A 23,375-nucleotide genomic window follows, 5' to 3' on the forward strand; every position below is an offset into this window, starting at 1 on the left:
CACCTGTTTGTATGTATCGGTATATTCTTGCTTTTTGTGGACTCAGAAGTCTTTTTGGTTCTTTGCCTGTTTGTTCTTAAAACAGATGGCACTTCCGGTGCTGGATCATACGATGGTAAGTTTCTAATCCAAATGTATGTGTATGTGTGTGTGTGTGTGTGTGTGTGTGTGTGTGTGTGTGTGTGTGTGTGTGTGTGTGTGTGTGTGTTTGTGTGCACATGTGTGTATGTGTGCCGATATGTGTGTGCACGTGTTTCTGTTTGCATAAGTGTACGTTGCTCACTTGGATAGCATAGTTTTGTCTTTCTAAAGGAGGGTTTTACTGTTTGCGAAGAATGCAATGCATCCATTCACTTGTCAGGTGGAGTGTGCTGCGTTTGCTAGCAATGTGTCACAAGCCCTGATACAAGATCGTTTGCTGACTCTTTCTGTCGTTTGTAGATCGAGCCAAGTTCTGCAAGCCACCCATCGTGCCTAGCCATGGCAACATCACAGTCACCAGACCACCGGGGGCTAACAAGAACTACACATACCCTGTTGGTGCGTCCGTCACGTACGCCTGCGACCATGGTTACGGACCAGACGGCAACTCTCCCATTATCCATTGCCAGGACGACGGCACCTGGGACTTCAAGGGATCCAACTGCAACCGTGAGTAGTATTTGTGCAGGAGTAAGGGAGAGGGAGAGAGAGATAGAAAGACATCAAGACAGAAGGAGAGAGAGAGGGGGGGGGGTCCACCCAATGCTATGCTAGACTTGTCTGTGAATAATGACAAACATGTTAGGTTAGAGAATATTGTCAGGCTGACTCGCCAGCTGTGGTGGTTGGGGTGGAATGACACTTCATCCACGACGGCAGCTGTTGCTCTTTTAAACTGTGATTGTATTCGCCATCATGATATGTTTGTGCTGCTGCAGCGGTGGACTGTAAGAAACCAATGGTGGACCCTTCGTCTGGTGTTGTCATCGACGGCAAGAGCTACACGTTTGGCGACGTCGTGCACTTCAAGTGCTCCGAGGAGGGCTTCTACGCCACACCGGCATCCTCTGTGTGCCAAGCAGACACCACATGGGATTACGATACTCTGCCCTACTGTCAAGGTATGAAGGAGACATGTGTGCAACCAGACCTCGTTGAACCACGTGCATATGTTTCACCAGGGAAAAACCCTGACAAGCAAGAAAACCACAGGCAGTAAAACGTGTGAAAGTGACCTCTCTGATAGGGTGACCACCCTGTCCTAGAGAGCAAGTGCAGCTAGGACCAAGGGATGCTATTTCCAGGCAAAGAATCCAGAGTAAAAGACCTGGACACTGGGGGCAAATTGATAACATCGGAAAAATGCCATGCTGGCCGCTATGATGTTGATTGTAAATTTGTTGTTTCTGACTTTCTGCCAGTTTGCGAGGCACGCAGGAAAACGTATGGTGCAACTCGTAATCTTTTTTATCATTCCTCAAATCAAACTCTAGTTTCACGTGAACGACAGTAGGCGTACAGCTTGAATATCAAAAGTAGCAACATAGTCAATATTTCTTGCACACTAAATGTTGGACACTTCTGTCTATGCGCTTCTAAGTCTATGCACTTCTAGATCGGTGCATTCATGCATATGCACATTCAGGTATGTATGCGCTTGTGCGTGTGCAAACGCATGTGAATTGATATTTGCTGTCTTTGCATCAGATGTATCCCTTGCCATAACTGGTTTCTTCGGTGTGTGTGTGTGTGTGTGTGTGTGTGTGTGTGTGTGTATGTGCCTGCGTACGTGTGTGCACTCACGTACGTGTATGCATGTGTGTATGCAATTCATTAACACACGTGTGTGTATGCATGTACGTGTATGAATATGTGCATCAGCTGCCAATTGCCCGGACCTGTGGTCTCTGTACGGAGAGAACAATGAGAACAAGGTGCCCTATGGCACGGTGATGCTGGAGAGGACCGGTGTGAATGACTCTGCACAGATTGGTCAATCCGATCACCTCTATGGTGCCAAGTTGAAGTGAGCTTTGCCTTCTCATATCGCTCATGCAATACAGTCAACTTTGCTAATAACGACTGCGGATATAATGACACTTCGCAAATAACGAAAGGATTTCCATGCCCAGAGCAAAGTCCCATCTACCTTGTAATACGCGACCGAGTGACAAGGCAAAACTGGTTCAGTCTCTCCGGCAAAACACAGGTAGTATTCTCAGGGAACAATATTGCACACACGGAACGACAAACGTAGGTGACACAGAATTACTTATAGTATATTGAAAGACTCAATAAGTGAAGGGAAGACGACAGAAACAACGGAGGCAAAGACTCTGCAACAACTGAGCTGGGCAACTGACACACGGATCTATATATATGGTACGAGATTGCCAGTTACAGCTCCGAGCGCTAGCTAGCGAATGAAAGCAAGGGATCTGATGGTGTCAGCAATGCATAGTGCAATACATAGTAATACATAGTGATTTGTGTAGGGGGAAGTCCGTCTACTACGCTACATAGTAATACATAGTGATTTGTGTAGGGGGAAGTCCGTCTACTACACTGCTCCCCCCTCAAATAATTTTCCGTCCTCGGAAAACAAACAAGAACATAATACAGAATTAACGTAGACCTAAACGAGGCTCAAGCAGCAAAAGACATCAGCAAGAAAAAGAAAATCATACACAAGCACACAATGGAAACAGAGTGGAGCAGAAAGGCAAGGCAAGTGCGAGTTTGGAACTCATTGTGGGAACACATAGTTGTTCCTGTAACGAACAGGAAGACCGGCGTTGCGGTGCAGATGGGCACGCGGACCAGGTGCTGGTGGTGCTGGCTGCAGCAAAACCGGCGGCGGAGGAGGAACAGGTTGGGGTGGGGCATCATCAGCATCAGGCCAGGAGAATAGCAGAACAGGCGGCGGACATGGAGAAGTAGGAGCCAGTGGCGCTTCAGACAGCGGGACATCTGGGCCGGACTGAGAGACTGACGACTTGGCGTTTGAGCGGGCGTGTAGCTTGAGGCGGTTGAAATGTACACGCTTACTGGTGCTGGAGGGTTCGTTGATCAATTGAATGTCGTATGACGTTGGCGGCGACACATGGACAATCCGGTATGGTCCGGTCCACGGTGGCTGGAGTTTGCGACGCATTCCAGGTTCAAGGAGCCACACACTATCACCGACTTGGAATGCAGTGCCACGTTGACGAAGGTCGTAGTGGTCCTTCTGGCTGTGGTGCGCAGCATTATCATTACGACGGGCAGTATCGAAGCTATGGTGGAGGGACTTGGACAGTTGTGTTACATATTCGGCGGGCGACACAAACTCTGTCGGGGGTGACCCATAGACAAGGTCGATAGGCAGACGGAGTTGGCGACCAAACATAAGCTGAGCTGGGGTGAATTGGGTAGAAGAATGCTTGGCTGTACGGTATGCAAGCAGGACGGTTGAAACATACTGATCCCAGAAGGTGGGCAGATCCGCTACATACACTCGCAACGTTGAAACTATGGTGCGGTTGAGGCGTTCCACGAGCCCATCGCCCTGGGGATGATACGCGGTGGTCCGAGTCTTTCGGATATTCATGAGGCGACACAGTTCACTGAAGAGTTCAGACTCAAATTGTGTGCCCTGATCGGTGTGGAGTTGTTCTGGGGCACCAAACCGACAGATCCAGTTCCGAAAGAACACATCCGCAACGGCAGCAGCAGTCATAGTGGGTAGAGGGTACGCTTCAGGCCAACGTGAGAAGTAGTCACTACATACCAGTAGGTAACGGTTGCCATGGCGACTGGTAGGCAGTGGTCCAACGAGATCCATGGCTACGAGCTCGTTAGGGAAGCCAGCTCGCATGGACTGCAATGGTGCTCGGCCAGTCGTAGCGCTCTTACGGGACATGCACTCTTGGCAATTAGCTACAAATGTGCGCAAATCAGCTGACATACCTGGCCAGAAGAAACGGCATTTGGCCTTGTCAATGGTCTTTGTAGCACCGAGATGACCACCACTAACATCGGCGTGCACTGCAGCTAAGATATCAGCTTGGAAAGAGAACGGAACAGCTAATTGCAAAACAGAATCAGCCGATGGGTCTGTGCGATACAAAACACCATCACGTAGGGAAAGCAAATGAATTTCAGAAGCATAGCGGCGAACAGCACGGCTAGAGGCAGTTAATGTGTGTGCAGGGGGAGAATTAAACACATCATGACTAGAATCATGCCAGCCTAACACAATGGACACATCAGGATCCTCTTTTTGCGCAGCAAGCAGCTCAGCAGCAGTAAAGCGCGGCAGCCAGGAGTCAGGTGCAGGTTTCGGTACAGTGGGTCCAGGATCACAAGCAGGAGCAGGAGCTGCTGGTGCGGCTGGTGACGACTGGTCAGGCGGTGACTGACGGGTAGTGGCGGCAACAGACTCAGGAGGACGGCGAGACAGAGCATCGGCATTGCAATGTTGACGGCCAGGGCGATGAATAACCGTGAACTCGAGTTCAGCAAGTTGTTCTAACCAACGGGCACGACGACCGCGTGGTTCCTTGAGCGAATGGAGCCATTTGAGAGCAGCATGATCAGTGCGCACAACAAATGCTCGACCAACGAGGTAGTAGCGGAACACATCAGCGAAGTGAACAAATGCAAGGAGTTCCTTCTCCGTAGTGGAGTAGTTACGTTGGGCGGTGTTGAGAATAGCACTACCGTAGGAAATCACACACTCATGGCCATCTTGTACCTGAGAGAGCACACCGCCCATACCAAAATCACTGGCATCAACATCAAGGATGAAGGGAGCGGCGGCAGACGTGTAGTCAGGCTGAGCAAGCACAGGCGCAGATGAGAGGCGTTTTTTTAGTACACAGAAAGCAGCCTGACAAGCAGGACCCCAGGAAAACTTCGCATTTTTCTTAGTGAGTGCGGCCAGTGGGGCGGCAGCTTGCGCGAAGTGCGGAACAAATTTCCGGTAATACCCAGCGAGGCCGAGAAAACCACGCACTTCACGAACGGATGTCGGCGTACGCCAGTGAACAATATCGTGAACCTTCGAAGCTGAGGTGTGAAGGCCATCGGCACTGATGTCCACACCAAGGAACTTAGTGCGGGGCTGCAGGAAAGCGCATTTCTCAAGCCGAAGCTTGAGATTGTACCGACGAAGACACGTGAAAACGGACCGGAGGCCATCCAAGCCAAGACTAACAGTGGCTGACCCAAGGCCAATGTCATCAAAAAACACACGGCAGACGGGATCAGGACTGGTAAGGAGATGATTTAGGATCGTTTGCATCAAGCGCTGAAATGTGGCAGGCCCATTGCAGCAACCCATAGGAAGAACCGTGAACTCGTACAACCCAAGGGGCGTCACGAAGGCTGTTTTAGCTTGGTCTTGAGGGTGGATTGCGATTTGCCAGTAGCCACTAGCAAGGTCAAGTGTCGAGAATACCTTAGAGCCAGAGAACGCGTCTAGGGTATCGTCGACCCGAGGAAGAGGATAAGCATCAGCTGTGGTGATCTTGTTGAGCCGGCGATAGTCAACACAGAGACGCAGAGAGCCATCTTTCTTAGGCACGAGGACAACAGGCGAAGCCCACGGGCTCGCAGAGGGAGTAATGACACCTTTCTGCAGAAGGTCATTGATAATATTCTGGAGCTGCTCACGATGACGGAATGGAACACGGTAAGGTTGTTGTTTAATAGGCGAATGATCACCTGTGTCTATCTTATGTGGCGCAAGATCACAGTACCCATGGTCGTCGGGATGAAGAGCAAATACATCGTGGTACTGCAGGAGAAGGTCACGCAAGGTAGAACGGTCCGTTGGTGACAGGTGACAACAATTCTTTTCGATATGCGCATCAATCTTCTCTACTGGTACAGGCGGCGGCGGCATGAACGGCGAATCATCAACAGCAGCACAAGTGTCAGCACACTCAGGGACAGGTTCACATACAGCAATATGAGTATTTGCATGCAAGGTAATCTGGGTGGTACCACGGTTAACCACATTGATAACCAAGTTATCCGGGGACGTGACAGACGTTCCGACATCCAATGTCGGGTGTTTCTCTGAGAACGAATCAAGTGGCTCGATTAGATACGAAGTATCAGCAGCAGGAGAGCCAGCAGCACATACCGACGGGGCAACCGGAAGAATAACTTCATGACAGGGCGGAACTGAAACAGACTGTGTGATGCACACACGGAACGAGGAAGCAACACGAGACACCAGAGATTCAACAGCATTGGCAGCAGCAGCAGGCGGAGCAGCAGCAGCAAGCACGGAGGCAGGGACGGCAGCAGGTACGGAGGCAGCGACGGCAGCAGGAACAGTCGGAGCACTCAGGTCGGGCACGACAGTCGTAACATGGGCTGGTGTGGGCGCGGCAGCAACAGCAGCAGAAAGCGAACGCACACGTGGAAGGGGTACAAGCGGCAATTTAACATCATCCAGGACCAACTGAGCCCGGGAGAAATCAAGCAGGACATTGTGCTGCTGTAGGAAGTCAGCACCGAGGATTACATCAGACGTGATATCAGCAGCAACGATAAAATTCTGAACAGCTACGAACGAGGGTGTACAAACAGAGAGGGACACGGTACCCGTAGTGGAGAGGGGACGGCCCGTCACACCAGACACAACAGGAGCAGCAGACACAGGGACAGAGGAGGTCGTGCACAGACTACGCCACAATGCAGTAGACACAAGGGAAACACTAGACCCAGTGTCAACAAGAGCATGGCATTTCGTCTCTTGGAGACTAACCGCAACATAGACAGACGGAGAAACTGCAGAAGACGACTGAACATGCGTAACAGGACACACAGTCACAGGTGCAGACGTAGGGCAACGCACATCAACAGTACAATAACAGGGACGACATTCACAACCAGTACAAGTCGGCACAGTCGAGCTAGGAACACTAGTATCGAAGACTGGAGCTTGCCGAGCAGCACCAGTCAATAGCGGTTTCCCGACGGACGACCCCCACGCGTCGAGTGGGGACAATCACGACGTAAGTGGGACGGATCGCCACAATTGAAGCACCCGCGATCCCGCGCGCCATCGTAAAGTCCGCGGCCTGTGCCGTTGTACGGAGGCGGGTTACGATTCGAGCTGCCAGGAAATCGAGTTGGGCCCGACATGGGCGCGCTTCGAGGGAAGACGCTGTGACCACGGCCGCGTGGAGCTCGAGTGTCGTCACTATACGCCCGTGGCGACGGAGCGGAGGTTGCGGAGAAGACCTGTAGATCAGCTAGCTGGTCCGAAATTTTGCTCAACAACGATAGTACGAGCGGGTCGGTGGAGCTCGAAGTCGAACTCGGAGCTACGTGGGCCACGGTGGCACTGGACGTAGGAGTCGGATCCGCGAGTGGACCTACGGAGTGTGCCTGAGGCATAGAGGCGGTCAGGGCAGCGCAGGCTGGTGTAGGAACCGGAAGACTGCGGCGATTCTCGACCTCTAAGATCGCTGCAACTTCGTACGCCCGTCGAACGGCGGCATCGAGGGCTGCAGGGCTGGATGTCCTGATGTGCAAGCGCAGGTCACTATTGACCTGGCCGTCAATAAATTGATTGAGCGTCAGGCGATCTAACAGCGGACCCTGTTGACCTGGAAAGGCGCGTGCCGCAAGGCGCTGAAGAGCTGCGGCGAACTCGGCCTGGGACTCAGTGGATCGTTTCAGGCGAGCTCGAAACTCGGCCTCAAGGAGGCGACTTTGCTGTGGCGGTGCGAACCGTAGCCCTAATTCGGTGCACATTTCTACATACGTATACTGCGGGTGCGCCGCCAGAATGGTCTGGTAAGTTGTGAAAGCACTCTCCTTGAAACAACAAGGTAAAAACTGCAGCCTTTCCGCATCCCGGTACCCATTGACCACGCACGCCGCGTCGAACCTGGCGATGAAGCAGTGCCAATCGTCTTGGCTGGCACCCCCAAACGTCGGCGGTACAACTACCGGCCGAGCAAGTGGTGCCTGTCGAGGAGCCGGAACCTGACCCGGAGCCAGAGCTGGTGCAGCGGGAGCAGCAGCGGCAGCGGCAGCAGCAGCTTGAGGATTCTGTGCCATTTTCGGTGTCTTGTATATAAGGATAACAAACAAACAAGTAGGCCTATAGGACTTCGCAAGCAACACGGGACGCGTTTGAGGACTAAGCCTACGCTATAGCAACAGTTCAAGTACGGCGAGCAGTGCAAGAAAAACTGGCAACGAAGAGCTAGCTTACTTAGGGGACAAGACTACGAATAGATCCAACAAAGTAAGCCTAGAAAAGACTAGCACTACAAAAATGTAAATATTAAAATCGTAAATTGGCACGGAACAAAGTTACTCAGCTTGAGTTGAGACGAGAACGGCAACGGCAACGTTCACTGCACGGCGAAATAACGAGGCGTGGTCCGGAATACTGCGACTGACGAACGCAGAGCTAACACCGCTGCCACCAAATGTAATACGCGACCGAGTGACAAGGCAAAACTGGTTCAGTCTCTCCGGCAAAACACAGGTAGTATTCTCAGGGAACAATATTGCACACACGGAACGACAAACGTAGGTGACACAGAATTACTTATAGTATATTGAAAGACTCAATAAGTGAAGGGAAGACGACAGAAACAACGGAGGCAAAGACTCTGCAACAACTGAGCTGGGCAACTGACACACGGATCTATATATATGGTACGAGATTGCCAGTTACAGCTCCGAGCGCTAGCTAGCGAATGAAAGCAAGGGATCTGATGGTGTCAGCAATGCATAGTGCAATACATAGTAATACATAGTGATTTGTGTAGGGGGAAGTCCGTCTACTACGCTACATAGTAATACATAGTGATTTGTGTAGGGGGAAGTCCGTCTACTACATACCTGTATACATAATACTGAGACTTCGGGTATAAGGACACTTAGCGAATAAGGACACTTTTATGATGCCCCGCCGAGTGTGGTTGTACCCAAAGTTGACTGTAGTCCGTAACATACAGCAGCTTGAGAAAAGACCATCTCCTCTAAAACTTGAATCAAGCAGTAATGCATTTCAATGGATCCTTTACTTCACTGCTTAGCATTCCAAGCCCAAGTACTACCCAACATCAATGCAGCTTTATAGCAAGTGATGCCGATGTGATACCATGATCATAAAGTAATGAAATTGAGTGTGCTCAAGATTCTAAGCATTCGATGGTCGTCAGTGAATCTTCATTGGATGTGGCAAACGCGAACGAAGCAGAGTACATGCATTCGTACTGCCTTGCATATCTCCAATACTATGCACTATGCAGAAGCGGTGCGCCTTAACCTGCTATGTCAGCCGTTACTCTACTTTGCTTACCTCTTGTGGCATGGTGGTGGTGGCCTAGCACGAGTGACAATTCCTAAGCTGGTTGAGTCTCTAAATACAATTGTATAGCCGGTTGTAACACGGACGTGCGAACTTTACGTTTACTGTAGTTTTTACCTCTTGTGTGCTGTGTACTAGGTACATCTGTTCACCGCCGGCCTTGGCAAGCGGTCCCACAACACTAACTTGTCAGAACAATAGTCAGTGGAGTAGTCCACCACCGATATGTGACGGTAAGGACTCTACAAGCACAGCACCCCTCCTCTCTAGCTGAGACAGTCGTGTATAGAACCGATACGGCCTGGGTAAATCCGCCCAGCTGTCCCATTGTCTCAGGACCTCTGTTTTGAACAGGTTGTCTGCTATCTGATGATTGCCTGGTGCATGAAACTCGGACTAACAACACATTTTTCATCCTCTTGTTTGAAGTAGCTCGGCCCTTTGGCATTGAACACTATACTGGACAGCCTGGAACCTCTCTGTTTTTTTCCGTTTCCAGTTCCACTGGTGGGCTGCAACTCCACAACCGACTGCAAGGACGTGTCCGGTCACCCTACATTTACTGAGTGCTGTTCATACGGTACAGAGTCGTTGGGATTATCCTGCTGCCCGACTACGTAAGTCATTGTTTATCTGGCTATCATTTTGAGTCGCACACTGGACCCTTGAGTTTAGCAGCACTGTATAGATGATGTCATCCATTGCTTGTCTCAAGCCCGATATAGCAAGCTTTTGACTGTGAGCCACACGGCCCTAAAAATAATCTTTTCCGTGCGACCCACACCGCATTTCCGTACCATTGCACCAATCTGTATGCACTTGAACATTTGTTTGTCCTTGCCCGAATGGACTTGCTCGCTCTCTTCTATGTGAGCGCCTTGCTCTGCAAGCACGCAGTGCCCATACTGCAGCTTTTACCCGTCGTCAAATCTCTACTGTTGTTATTCTACACTCTGCTGCCACCCGATATGGTTTCAGTGCAATTTCCTCCCCGGATGCTGATAGGGGTGTATGCACTGTCACTAGATTGCTGCCTTTTCTAGCTGACCAGCTGAATTTCATATACCAATCAAGTCATGTCTAGGGGTCCCTGTACAACGGTGATGACACCTGTTTGAAGTCTCCCTGCCCGTCCCTAGTTTAATAGCAATAATTGAGTAGGAGGGGGGAGGGGTCCCTTTTCCATCCCCTAAACTAGTGAGTACTTGAGTAGAAATATAAATACACTCGGATGGTCCTCGGTCCTTTCTTCTTAGAAATATATTTCTATATAGTACTGTGTTTGCCCACATTTATATTGTGGAGTATTAACATTCTACTCCCCATGCTAGAGTATAGAGTAGACACACACGCGTGCAGGACGCGACACACCAAAAGACAAGAGAGTGAGTTTGGAAGAATGGGAATGTCGGGCAGAGTAGCTGGCCTCAATTGAGTGCGCGTTAACGAATCGTGTGGTCGGCCTACCGAGGGCAGGAGCTGTATATGACCAAGTGGGTCGGCCTGCGCTGAGCAGGAGCGGTTTGTGACCCATGCGAGTTGGTGGGTCGGCCTGCGTTGAGCAGGAGCGGTTTATGACCCATGCGAGTTTAATAGTAGTGCGCGAGAGGCCAGTTACGGAGGAGTGCCCGCATCCATGTGTTTCAAAATATATGGAGTGGAGTGCAAGAGTAAGAAATGGGATGAGTAGGGTGGGTCAGAATTTGAAAGCTGACTGCAGGCAAGGAAACTGGAAAGACAGCAAGCTCTGTTGTGCGCGCAGGAAATCTGCGCATGCGCAGAGCGTGGGCATGTGATGTCTATGATACACAGCAGTATGTAGAGAGAGCAAGATTGTGCACACATGTAAGGAGGGTTATGCAACCCGTTATAAAGGCCAACAGCGAAGCAATGGTATGTGACTGTTAACAACGGTTAACTCCAACATTAACCAAACATTTAACATTCTACTCCCCATGCTAGAGTATAGAGTAGACACACACGCGTGCAGGACGCGACACACCAAAAGACAAGAGAGTGAGTTTGGAAGAATGGGAATGTCGGGCAGAGTAGCTGGCCTCAATTGAGTGCGCGTTAACGAATCGTGTGGTCGGCCTACCGAGGGCAGGAGCTGTATATGACCAAGTGGGTCGGCCTGCGCTGAGCAGGAGCGGTTTGTGACCCATGCGAGTTGGTGGGTCGGCCTGCGTTGAGCAGGAGCGGTTTATGACCCATGCGAGTTTAATAGTAGTGCGCGAGAGGCCAGTTACGGAGGAGTGCCCATGCCGACATTCCCATTAGGGCCAGAGGAGATAGCGGGTGATAACAGCCAATATAGATGGTAAGTATGTATTGCACAAGAGCGTTGTTCTAGAGGCATAAAGTCAGACTGATATTGTGGAGTAGGATCGACAAAGAACGCTATCTGCATCCTAAGTGAATGTCTTTGCACTTACTCGGTGATCGGCTGGACCATGGTGTCAGGCCGCTCCGCAGCTGTAGGAGCAAAGGTCCTGAAGGCATCCATCTTGTTCCGGGACAGGGCATCAGCGATGGTATTGGAAATTCCTGGCAGGTGCGATGCTCGGATCAGGAAATTGTGCTTCACACAGATTGAGTACAGGGTGCGGATGAGTGCCATGACTGCAGGGGACCGGCTCGTGCCCGTCTTCAGGCACTCCACGACAGCTTGGTTGTCGCACTGAAACTCCACACACAGCCGCAGCCACTCGATCCCCCATGTGGCGCAGGCCACGACAATGGCGAAGAGCTCCTTGTAGGTAATGCTTAGTTCCAGTTGCTGCGGAGACCAGTCACCTCTGAACCAGCGACCATTGAAGAAGGCTCCAAATCCAATGGTGCCACTTGCGTCGGTTTGCAACTGGAGGTCAGCGCTGGGCATCCACTTCTCTAGCAGGAAAAATGACTTTCCGTTCCATGTTGACAGGGTCTGGTGCCACCAGCTCAGGTCGCCCTTGGCTGAGGCTGAGAGGTGCAGCATTCGGTGAGATGACATCTCAGATGTGGCCTTGTCGAGGTCATACAGGCGGCGTAAGAATGTACGGCCGGCAGGAATTGCTCTGGAAGCGAACGAGAGGTGGCCCAGGAGGGAGGCGAGTTCGCGTTTGAGAACGCAACCCTGGTCGAGGGTGGTAGAGACTAAACGACGTAGGGCCAGAAGCTTGGACTGAGGCAGACGCACTTCCAAGCGATCGGTGTCCAGTTCCAAACCGAGGAAGGTGAGGACAGTGGAAGGGCCCTCAACTTTCTCTGTGGCGACAGGTATGTTCAAGAACTGGAACAAGTCCAAGATGATGGCCTTGTGCTTGGCCGCCAGGGAGGAGCTTGGTGGGCAGATGTCGAGGAAGTCATCAAGGTAGTGCATTACGTCGGGCAAGGAGCCGACATGGACAAGGACCCAGTTGATAGCCGTTGCCAGCTGGTTGAAGATGAATGGTGAGGAGCGGAGACCAAATGGAAGGACCTTCTCGTAATATCAGAATTTGAAAGCTGACTGCAGGCAAGGAAACTGGAAAGACAGCAAGCTCTGTTGTGCGCGCAGGAAATCTGCGCATGCGCAGAGCGTGGGCATGTGATGTCTATGATACACAGCAGTATGTAGAGAGAGCAAGATTGTGCACACACGTAAGGAGGGTTATGCAACCCGTTATAAAGGCCAACAGCGAAGCAATGGTATGTGACTGTTAACAACGGTTAACTCCAACATTAACCGAACATTTAGCCGGGAGCTAACAAAACCATGCCACATGTAATCTGGAAATACTAGTACAGTACGGTTCGGCTATAGCGTTGGTGTTTGATTTTCGTGAAAATAACACTATAGGCGATATAATTATTACTACAGGCGATATGCATACTTAGGTATGCCTGACACATGCGTGTTTGGTGTCATTCGAATCAGTGCAGCGTGCAGAAGCATGCTGTGCATGTGCAGTACGCGGCGGAGACCACGGACCGGTAGCGCTTCAGCGCTGGTACTAGTGGTAGTACTCATTACTGCCTCCGCTCTCGCTCGAGGATGCCCTGGGACAATAAGCACAGCCAACGCCAAACATTTCGAATTTCCTCCGAGGGATATCAGATTCATAGTCGTACCAGCGCTTCCTGACTGCCGCAATCAGATCTCGCCATGTAGATCTACGATATAACTTTTTTATGATCATCACTACAGCCGATGAAAAATGTATGCAATAAAATCATTTTGACAAAGAAATCGTATCATTATAGCCGATTATTACTATAGCCGATCCGATATGTATAGAAAGGGGTGGTTTACGAAAATGAATTTGAGAATACGATCACTATAAGAGGTATATTACTATAGCCGACAACCCTATAACCGATCCGCACTGTACTTTCAATCAATGTCATGACACCAGTTCTTAGTTGACTTGCGTATGACATCTGCGTATGCTAGTGGATTGAGTGAAGCGTTCGAGTTTGGAAATTATGATTTAAATTCTAGCGTTGTGTGATGTATATTAGGCTTTGTGCCGTGCGTGAATGTCAAAATGCATATCAGCACCGGTTGGCTTCGTGTGCATTTTGTTCCCTGCAGCACAAAGTCAGTTCTGTCTGCGCGCTTTGATGGCCTGGCGGGACAGTGCTTGGCCGACATGACTGCTGCGTACAGCTCTTGCTCCAACCAAGTGGTCCAGTGCCTGAGTGAGCCCGATGGCCTGTGCGGACTTGAGGTAGGCCAAGTTCAATAAACATCTACACTGTTGCCCCACTAGGGATCATGGTATGGATGCTTGCTGGTACACACCACTGGATATGCTTGCACCTGTAGCTGTGTCAGTGCGCCAGAGCAGAGTAGTAATATTATAACACAAATGACATTTTCAACTGGGTAACAACTAACCTCCTGAAACACGCAGCGCTCACACTGTGCCCTAACAAACATGGTCAACTTGTACTGATATTCTGATCGTAACTTGCATGATTGGAAAAGCTGCCGAGTTCCCCGCCAACTTGCACACATCATGCAAAGTTTGTTCGTCTGTGGAGGAACAAGACGTGTGATGCAGCAGTGGTCCTTGAGTTGAGTGGTGTCTCAATGTAAGTAATCAGTCTCTCAGCACTGGGTGTACCTTAGTACTGATATTATCCTATGGGTGACTGCATTAATCCCCACCAACTTGCACACATCGAGTTGCGCTTGAAGTCCAGTCACTGCAACGAAGTGAATGTAAACGGACAGCGACGGGGACCGAGAGGGAAGAGAATAAATTGTAGTCAAACATAATAAACCCAAAATTGAGCGGTGTTGAGCACTTTCAGCACACCGGGTGCATCTTCCGGCAATATTATAACAGAGAGACATGTTCCGGGCTGAAACATTTGGAAAGCATTGCACTGATGCAAATGATTTTCTGTGCTGTTGATGCCATGTAGCTGTGCGCCGGCGAATTGCGCAAGTGAGTGAGAACGTGTGTGGGGTGATCAGTACTCTGCTGACGATAAGAGATCTTTATGACACTAACAAAAGCACAGCAGAAGTGAGAAAACGAGGAAAGGGTGGTGTGGTCATCAGATGGAGTGTGCGCCTCATGACATATTGCAGTAAACCTTAGCTGGTTGTGAGACTAACCACCACACTCTCTTTGCTAAAAGGTGTTGTCACTCTCTCTGCTAGGCACTGCATCTACCACTGTTGTGTCTCAGGCATAGTGGTGACCTGGCACGAGGAGAAAGGGAGAAAACGAAAGAAAGTGAGAGATGTGCTCCCGTCCACGTGCGCTGGGCTGGAAACTTTGCCAGTATTGCGTGGAACAGGTCCTGAGCTGCTAACGCTCTGCATGTGGTAACCAGGAAGTCACACGTGTGTGCGTGAAAGGTGCAAACTCATAGTGCATAATGACCATAGCTTTAGGGTAGGCAAGAAGGAACACTAGAACGTTAACGAATTCTCTACAATGCTGATAAAACAAGGAAAGGATGGTATCATTATCAGATTGAGCGTGTAGCTTATGAAGTACTGAAAGAAACCCACACCATATGGTCGCGCAAACTAACGCCGAACAGGTGTGAACTCAAGTGGAAATTAACAAAACAGGGCTGCTCGGGCAGTTCTGATTTCATTAAACTTGTTTCAATGTGAAAGAAGTGAGTTGACTTTCAATGACTGTCTGTCTTCTGTGAGGAAGTCTTGTGTTTGTATTAAGAGAAGCTACTGTGCTAGAAATTCTGTGCATCAATGTCTTCTGGAGCAGATGATTCTGCTGGTGTTGTAATTGATTCCGGAGATCAAGCCGGATCTGAACAAGGTCCCGCTCCATCGGGAAGTGTGCATCCGATGGCTTCTCCATTCCCTGGTTCAGGTATTGATGGCAGTAACTCATCTGATGTGGAATTTCGGGAAGGTTCAGTTGAAAGGCCAAGAGTGGTCAAGGATTCTGCCAATACTTCTCCTGATGTGGCAGGGCTGCAAGAAGACGCTGTCCTCGCGGAAACTGTGGACCAGTATACCGGCAGTGACCAACCCGGAGCAACAGGGCTGCAAGAAGGTTTATTTGTGACGAAAGAAGGTTCAGTTGAAAGTCCAATAATAGTGGTCAAGGACTCTGCCAATGCTTCTATTGATATGGCAGGGCTGCAAGAAGACGCAGTCGTCATGGAAACTGTGAACCAGTGTACCGGCAGTGATCAACCCGGAACAACAGGGCTTCAAGAAGGTCTAGTTATGACTGAAACTGGGGAGAGTGAAACTGACAGAGATCAAACCGATGCAGCCAGGCTGAAACCTTTTACTGCCATGCTCCAAAATGTGGACCAGGATATTTTCAGGAATTCTCCTGATGCACATGAACCAGTTCTAACACAAATCGTACATCCAGCTACAATCCTCACCCAGATACCAGTGGAATTGCTGCCAGCTCTAAAACACATCGTGCAGCCAGCTACAACCCTCACCCAGATACCATTGGAATTGACGGAAGATCCATCCGTAGATCCGATTGCAGTCGTGGAAACTGTGGACCAGTGTATTGGCAGTGATCAACCCGAAGCAACAGGGCTGCAAGAAGGTTTAGTCATGACGGAAACTGTGGACCATTATGCTGGCAATGATCAACCTGAAGGCATAGGGCCACAAGGAGGTTTATTTGTGACGAAAGAAAAAGGTTCAGTTGAAAAACCAATAGTGGTCAAGGACTCTGCCAATATTTCTCCTGATGTGGCAGGGCTACAAGAAGACACAGTCGTCATGGAAACTGTGGACCAGTATACCGGCAGTGATCAACCCGGTGCAACAGGGCTGCAAGAAGGTTTAGTGATGACGGAAACTGAGGAGACGGAAATTGCCAATGATCAAACCGATGCAGAAAGCATTGGCAGAAATTCTCCTGATGCGCAAACACAAATTGTGGATCCAGCTACAATCCTCACCCAGATACCAAAGGAATTGGGAGAAGATCCATCCATAGATCCGATTGAAGTTGTCCGTGATAAACGATCACTTCTGGAATTCTTAGTCAGGTGGTGTGTACTCGCTAATGAAATGCCATGTCCTGTATGTCAACGTGAGATGGTATTCTCCGCAGATTCAAGTAACGTGGACGGGTTTATTTGGGTATGTACTACAGAGGCGTGCGCAGAGACGTTGGAAGGAAGGTATACATGTAGTGTTTGTAGTTCGTCTGACATATCCGATGTCGAAGGAAGTCTTATGGATCTGGTTTCTGCTTTCCTTTCGCTTTTAGACTACAAGACTGCGGCTAACCTTGTGCAAGTCCCTACGGCTGGCTTCTTGCCCCTCTTGCCATGGATTACTCGGCGTTGTTGTGACTATTTTCTTCTTCAATTGACGTTCTCTCGACCAGAGCGCCCAGTAGTTCTTCACATCCTGGAGCAATCTAGACCTACGCAACCCAATAGAGTTAGTTTCCTTCTGGTGGAGAGTCGTTCACATAGGGCCATAGTAGGTTTTCGAGAATCAGTTGTTCAGATGCTAGAACTTGTGGACGACTATTGCGAAGTACCGGTTAAAATCATTTTAAAAGGTTCATGCTTTGAGAATTCTACACTTGCTTCGGTTGATTTTCCTCTGATCGACATTGACAATAAGTCATTGATTGACAAATTGAAATACCGAGAAGCCTACGAGAGTGCAGTGGGCTCTTTTTACGAGGAGGTGCATGATCTGCAGGTTCGAGTCCATAGTCAACTCGGAGTGGAGCTTCAGTTTGTTGACGCATGCGTTTTGTTGTGCATGCAGCGAAAGTACCCGAGCCGAAGCTCGCTATTTAAAATCAATCCATTTATTGGTTTGATTTGTGGTCTTGGCATAACCAAGTTTTAATATTAATCTTGCCAATTTCCAGCATAGCGAGAGTGTCTATTTCATCCACCGAAAAGCCCTGTGGGGATTTCTGATTGCTATGTGTCCGTTATAATGTTATTGTTTTGTTGTGTTTTGTTCTGTGCGCAATTTGTTTCACACTGTTCTGTACATAACAGCATCATTTCGATTCGAATTGACTTGCCAACAAGAAAAGACGACGCGATAACTGTTGGATAGGGGTGCTCTGAGAAGTTCAGTCTGTGCATACTTAAGTTTGATTGCACCCCCTCTCCACATGCACTAGGCAACAGAGACATAGATCACAAGGGCAAAAGCATACCAATTGAGGGGTAGTTGGCCGCAGCTAGATGGTCCAAACTGTTTCTTGAAGCTTTTTGATGTGAATGAGGGTTTGACTTGCTGTTATTTGGGATCAGGGCCCTGGTTTAGAAGATCTCCTCATCTCCCTGATTTCCACCTGCATATGTTTTGCAGTTTCACGTGCATTCTTTCCATGTCTTTGGGCGCCCTGGAGGTGGCCGGCCTGTTTGCATCAGATGTTGGCCGGGGCAATTGCAAAGCCAACGTAGATGCAGATTGCGCCGACAAAGACAAGATCGGCATCCATGTCAAAGGCACGGGAGAAGAAGATGAAGAAGATCTTCATGTTCGAGTCTTCCTGGAAAGGGGTTCGTTGAAGGAAAATCATACAGAGACGGAGAAAAATCGATCCACACTGGTGAGACTGAAGATCTGACTGAAGCCATGAAAGGGAACAACGATAAAGAAAACATCAGATGGGGTATTTGCAACAGAAACATGTCGCACGAGACACCATTTCTTGCCTATCTCTCTAAGCTCGGCCAGCGAAAAACGAAACTATACGCAATCGGGACAAAGTGCATATAGCACGGAAAGAATATTTACCTTTCCCAAAGAACACTGGTTCATTGTTGGCTTTTCCACAATACCAAGAAACTACAAGTTACGCTATCATGTTCACTGACACCACCCGTTACTAAACAATCAGCTCATCATACTTGCTAGATAGTCAATTTTAGTGTTAGTGGACATTAGGGCATAGCTTTTAGTTTCTTGATCCTTTTTTCTTTACTATAAATTTATCCTTGGCTCTCCATGCGAGCCCATTTTTCCACATTCCAGGGCTTCAATAGACAAATTCAGGAATATCAAAATGCATCCACGTCCGGCAAGTCCTGTTTTGCTGAATGCTATTTTCTTCCTTTTGTTTAAATAGTGTTTGGTGTGCATCTTTCCCTCAAACCAGTGAATATTTTTTTAAGTTTATTCTTCAATATAATCTATTCTCTTTCCTCTCGGTCCCCGTCTCTGGCCAGTTACATTCACTTCGTTGCAGTGACTGTACTTCAAGCGCAACTTGATGTGTGCAAGTTGGTGGGGATTACCTCAGTCACCCGTAGGATAATATCAGTAGTACAGTACAAGCAGCATTGAAAGACTAGTGCCTTGAGGTTCTTTAGATTAATTAGACTACTTGTATTTCAAATTTTCATTTTGATTTCATTGCCGAGTTTCATCCCTTGTATCTTTGGTGTTCTTCCTTCTTTCCATGTCGTATTGAAAGACTAGTAACTTCCACTGCTACACTGCTCACCTCAAGGTCCATTGCCGCATCACACCTGCACATGCAGTGTAAATTTGTGACTTGTGAAGGAGGTCAACCCATTCAGAGAAGCAGTGATACTATATCACACTAAGTAGACGATGACACAGATCGGAACGTTTAAAATAGATTTATCTGCACAAGACGTGACCATAGCGACATGCCCTCTATACCATTATGTGCTGGCTTAATTCATATTCCTCAGACATATTGGGCCTCGATCAATCATTTACAGATTTTTGAATTGAAGGATTCCCGAAAGGCATAAAGCCTATCTAGGGATCTACAACCTGGTGCTGATCTGTAAACTACTAAAAAGGAAGGCACCATATTGTACTGTGCAGCTCATTGCTCAACAGCAGTTCCAACGCAGAACATACTTCACAGCGCAGTTCTGTTACATCCACAATGATTAACATACTCGTGAGACTGTGACGTGCATCAGACAAACTATGGCATTATTTGTTCCACGTCCTCCCAGGAGGAAACACATGTAGTTCAGTCATGTCTTCAGTACATGGGATATTGTTGCCTTGTTGCAACTAAACAGGTATGCAAGTTACTTTCCCATGAGACCCAGCCGGAGCCGCATCGTCGTCATTAGCAGCTAATCATGGAGGGGTATATTTGACTATCTTTCCACCACTCCCTGATTCGATCATAGTTTGAGAGCCTGCGCCAAACTGCTTTCTCACTAGAACCAGGCGTTGGATACATTTGGCTTCAGTGAGGTTTACAATGCTATGTCTCTGGCCTGAATCCAGTCTAGATACAGCTGCTCAGAGTCAGGGCTGATGAAATGTTCATATCGGAACAAGTGAGACTTCAACAGTAGCCAGTACATGTACACATCAGGCTTGAGGACTTCGCAGCGTTTCTCCAGCACACTTGTTCTCTCCTTCAACTCAGATACTACTTGAAGTACTACTAAAGGCAATCTGGCTCTCACGCTCGGTCCTTCCACCCTTCATTTTCGTGGTTTGGGCTTCCACACGTGACTCGGCAGGTTCCTGGCCTCTCCGCAGTCTGTCATGACGAGAGGGTCGTTCTGGAGCTAGTGCAGCCGAATCAAAAGGAATCGAGTTCTTTCTCAGACGTCCACAGACGTTCGTTGTGCTTGACTTCGCTTCCACTGCGGGAAAGTAGTCACACTTCAGGACCACGACGTGCTTGCTGCAGCCTACACCAATGATACCAAATATTCCCTCATTCAAGCTCATCTCGATATGGCATGAATCCATTTGTCTGCATTCCGGCTGGGAAAGGAACGTCTGGAATGGGAGCCTCAGTTCCATCTCTCATCTGCTAGTGCATTCAGGAGCGCAGCGGCGCTTCGGCATGACGATACAAGCCAAATCAAAACAACTCTAGCCAAAAAACTTGGCACAGTGTTCGTCAGGCAAAAAGCGAAAGTCTCAAACTCAAAAGGTCGGGAAGTCAGAGTCAGAAGGTCCACTTGCCCCGTCTCGAACCCAGATAATCTTTGTGCAAGCCATCTATTGAAATCGACTGGTGAAATCAAGTTTTCGCATGATTCAGGCTGAGGCGTTTTGGAAAGCACTGCCTGCAAATGCATTTATGTTATGTTTACGCCATATAGCTGTGCGCCAGCAAATCGCACATGCGAGTGAGAAGTTGAGAACGTGTTTTGGGTGATCCGTACTCTGCTGAAGATAAGAGATATTCATGACACAAGCAAAACCACAGTAGAAGTGAGAAAACGAGGAAAGGGTGATGTGATCATCAGATTGAAGGTGCACCTCATGAAATACTGCAATACGCCTTAGCTGGTTGTGAGAGTAGCCACCACACCCTCTCTCTGCTAAAAGGTGTTGTCACTCTCTCTCTCTGCTAGGCACTGCAACTGCCACTCAGTGTTGTGTCTCAGGCACCTTGGTGACCTGGCACGAGGAGAAAGGGAGAAAAAGTAAGAAAGAGAGAAATGAGCGCCCGTCCACGAGCGCTGGGCTGGAAAAGTTGCCAGTATTGCGTGGAACAGGCTCTGAGCTGCTAACACTCTGCACGTGGTAACCAGGAAGTCACACGTGTGTGCGTGAAAAGTGCAAACTCATAGTGCATAATGACCATAGCTTTAGGGTAGGCAAGAAGGAACACTAGAACGCTAACGAATTCTCTACACTGCTGATAAAACAAGGAAAGGATGGTATCATTATCAGATTGAGCGTGTAGCTTATGAAGTACTGAAAGAAACCCACACCATATGGTCGCGCAAACTAACGCCGAACAGGTGTGAACTCAAGTGGAAATTAACAAAACAGGGCTGCTCAGGTAGTTCTAATTTCATTAAAACCTTGTTTCAATGTGAAAGAAGTGAGTTGACTGTCAATGACTGTCTGTCTTCTGTGAGGAAGTCTTGTGTTTGTATTAAGAGAAGCTACTGTGCTAGAAATTCTGTGCATCAATGTCTTCTGCAGCAGATGATTGTGCTGGTGCTGTAACCGATTCCAGAGATCAAGCCGGATCTGAACAAGGTCCCGCTCCATCGGGAAGTGTGCATCCGATGGCGTCTCCATTCCCTGGTTCAGGTATTGATGGCAGTAACTCATCTGATGTGGAATTGCGGGAAGGTTCAGTTGAAAGGCCAATACTGGTCAAGAATTCTGCCAATACTTCTCCTGATGTGGCAGGGCTGCAAGAAGACGCAGTCGTCATGGAAACTGTGGACCAGTGTACCGGCAGTGATCAACCCGGAACAACGGGGCTGCAAGAAGGTTCAGTTATGACAGAAATTGGGGAGAGTGAAACTGACAGAGATCAAACCGATGCAGCCAGGCTGAAACCTTTTACTGCCATGCTCCAAAATGTGGACCAGGATATTGTCAGGAATTCTCCTGATGCACATGACCCAGTTCTAACACAAATCGTACATCCAGCTACAATCCTCACCCAGATACCAGTGGAATTGTTGCCAGCTCTGAATCAAATCGTGCATCCAGCTGCAATCCTCACCAAGATACCAGTGGAATTGTTGCCAGCTCTGAATCAAATCGTGCGTCCAGCTACAATCCTCACCAAGATACCAGTGGAATTGTTGCCAGCTCTGAATCAAATTGTGCCGCCTGCCACAACCCTCACCCAGATACCAGTGGAATTGACGGAAGATCCATCCATAGATGTGGTTGCAGTCGCGGAAAGTGTGGACCAGTGTATTGGCAGTGATCAACCCGAAGCAATAGGGCTGCAAGAAGGTTTGGTCATGACGGAAACTGTGGACCATTATGCTGGCAGTGATCAACCCGAAGATATAGGGCCACAAGGAGTTATATTTGTGACGAAGGAAACAGGTTCAGTTGAAAGGCCAATAGTGGTCAAGGACTCTGCTATTATTTCTCCTGATGTGGCAGGGCTGCAAGAAGACGCAGTCGTCATGGAAACTGTGGACCAGTATACCGGCAGTGATCAACCCGGTGTAACAGGGATGCAAGAAGGTTTAGTCATGATGGAAACTGAGGAGACGGAAATTGACAATGATCAAACCGATGCAGAAAGCATTGGCAGAAATTCTCCTGATGCGCAAACACATATCGTGGATCCAGCTACAATCCTCACCCAGATACCAGAGGAAATGACGGAAGATTCATTCATAGATCCGATTGCAGTTGTCTGTGATAAACGATCACTTGTGGAATTCTTAGTCAGGTGGCGTGTACTCGCTAATGAAATGCCATGTCCTGTATGTCAACGTGAGATGGTATTGTTCGCGGATTCAAGTAACGTGGACGGGTTTATTTGGGTATGTACTAGAGAGGCATGCGCAGAGGCGTTGGAAGGAAGATACACATGGAGTGTTCGTAGTTTTTCTGAGATCTCCGATGTCAAAGGCAGTCTTATGGATCTGGTTTCTGCTTTCCTTTCGCTTTTTGACTACAAGAATGCGGCTCACCTTGTGCAAGTCCCTACGGCTGGCTTCTTGCCCCTCTTGCCATGGATTACTCGGCGTTGTTGTGACTATTTTCTTCTTCAAGTGACGTTCTATCAACCAGAGCGCCCAGTAGTTCTTCACATCCTGGAACAATCTAGACCTACGCAGCCTAATAGAGTTAGTTTCCTTCTGGTGGAGAGTCGTTCACATAGGGCGATAGTAGGTTTTCGAGAATCAGTTGTTCAGATGC

At 48.7% G+C, this 23,375-nt stretch overlaps 1 protein-coding gene across 1 annotated transcript in view; it reads left to right on the forward strand.

Annotated features, from left to right (window-relative positions):
* The window catches only part of LOC135823589 (uncharacterized), a 76,948-nt gene that overhangs the window by 30,874 nt on the left and 22,699 nt on the right, over positions 1-23,375 (forward strand). Inside the window, exons 26-32 of the mRNA XM_065336434.1 lie at positions 86-115; positions 442-651; positions 921-1,103; positions 1,864-2,008; positions 9,452-9,546; positions 9,813-9,930; positions 13,872-14,007. Of these exons, the coding sequence (XP_065192506.1) occupies positions 86-115; positions 442-651; positions 921-1,103; positions 1,864-2,008; positions 9,452-9,546; positions 9,813-9,930; positions 13,872-14,007 (917 nt within the window). The remainder of the gene's footprint in view (positions 1-85; positions 116-441; positions 652-920; positions 1,104-1,863; positions 2,009-9,451; positions 9,547-9,812; positions 9,931-13,871; positions 14,008-23,375) is intronic.

This window comes from Sycon ciliatum, chromosome 8 (genome assembly GCF_964019385.1).
Source record: "Sycon ciliatum chromosome 8, ocSycCili1.1, whole genome shotgun sequence".
NCBI classification, from domain to species: domain Eukaryota; kingdom Metazoa; phylum Porifera; class Calcarea; order Leucosolenida; family Sycettidae; genus Sycon; species Sycon ciliatum.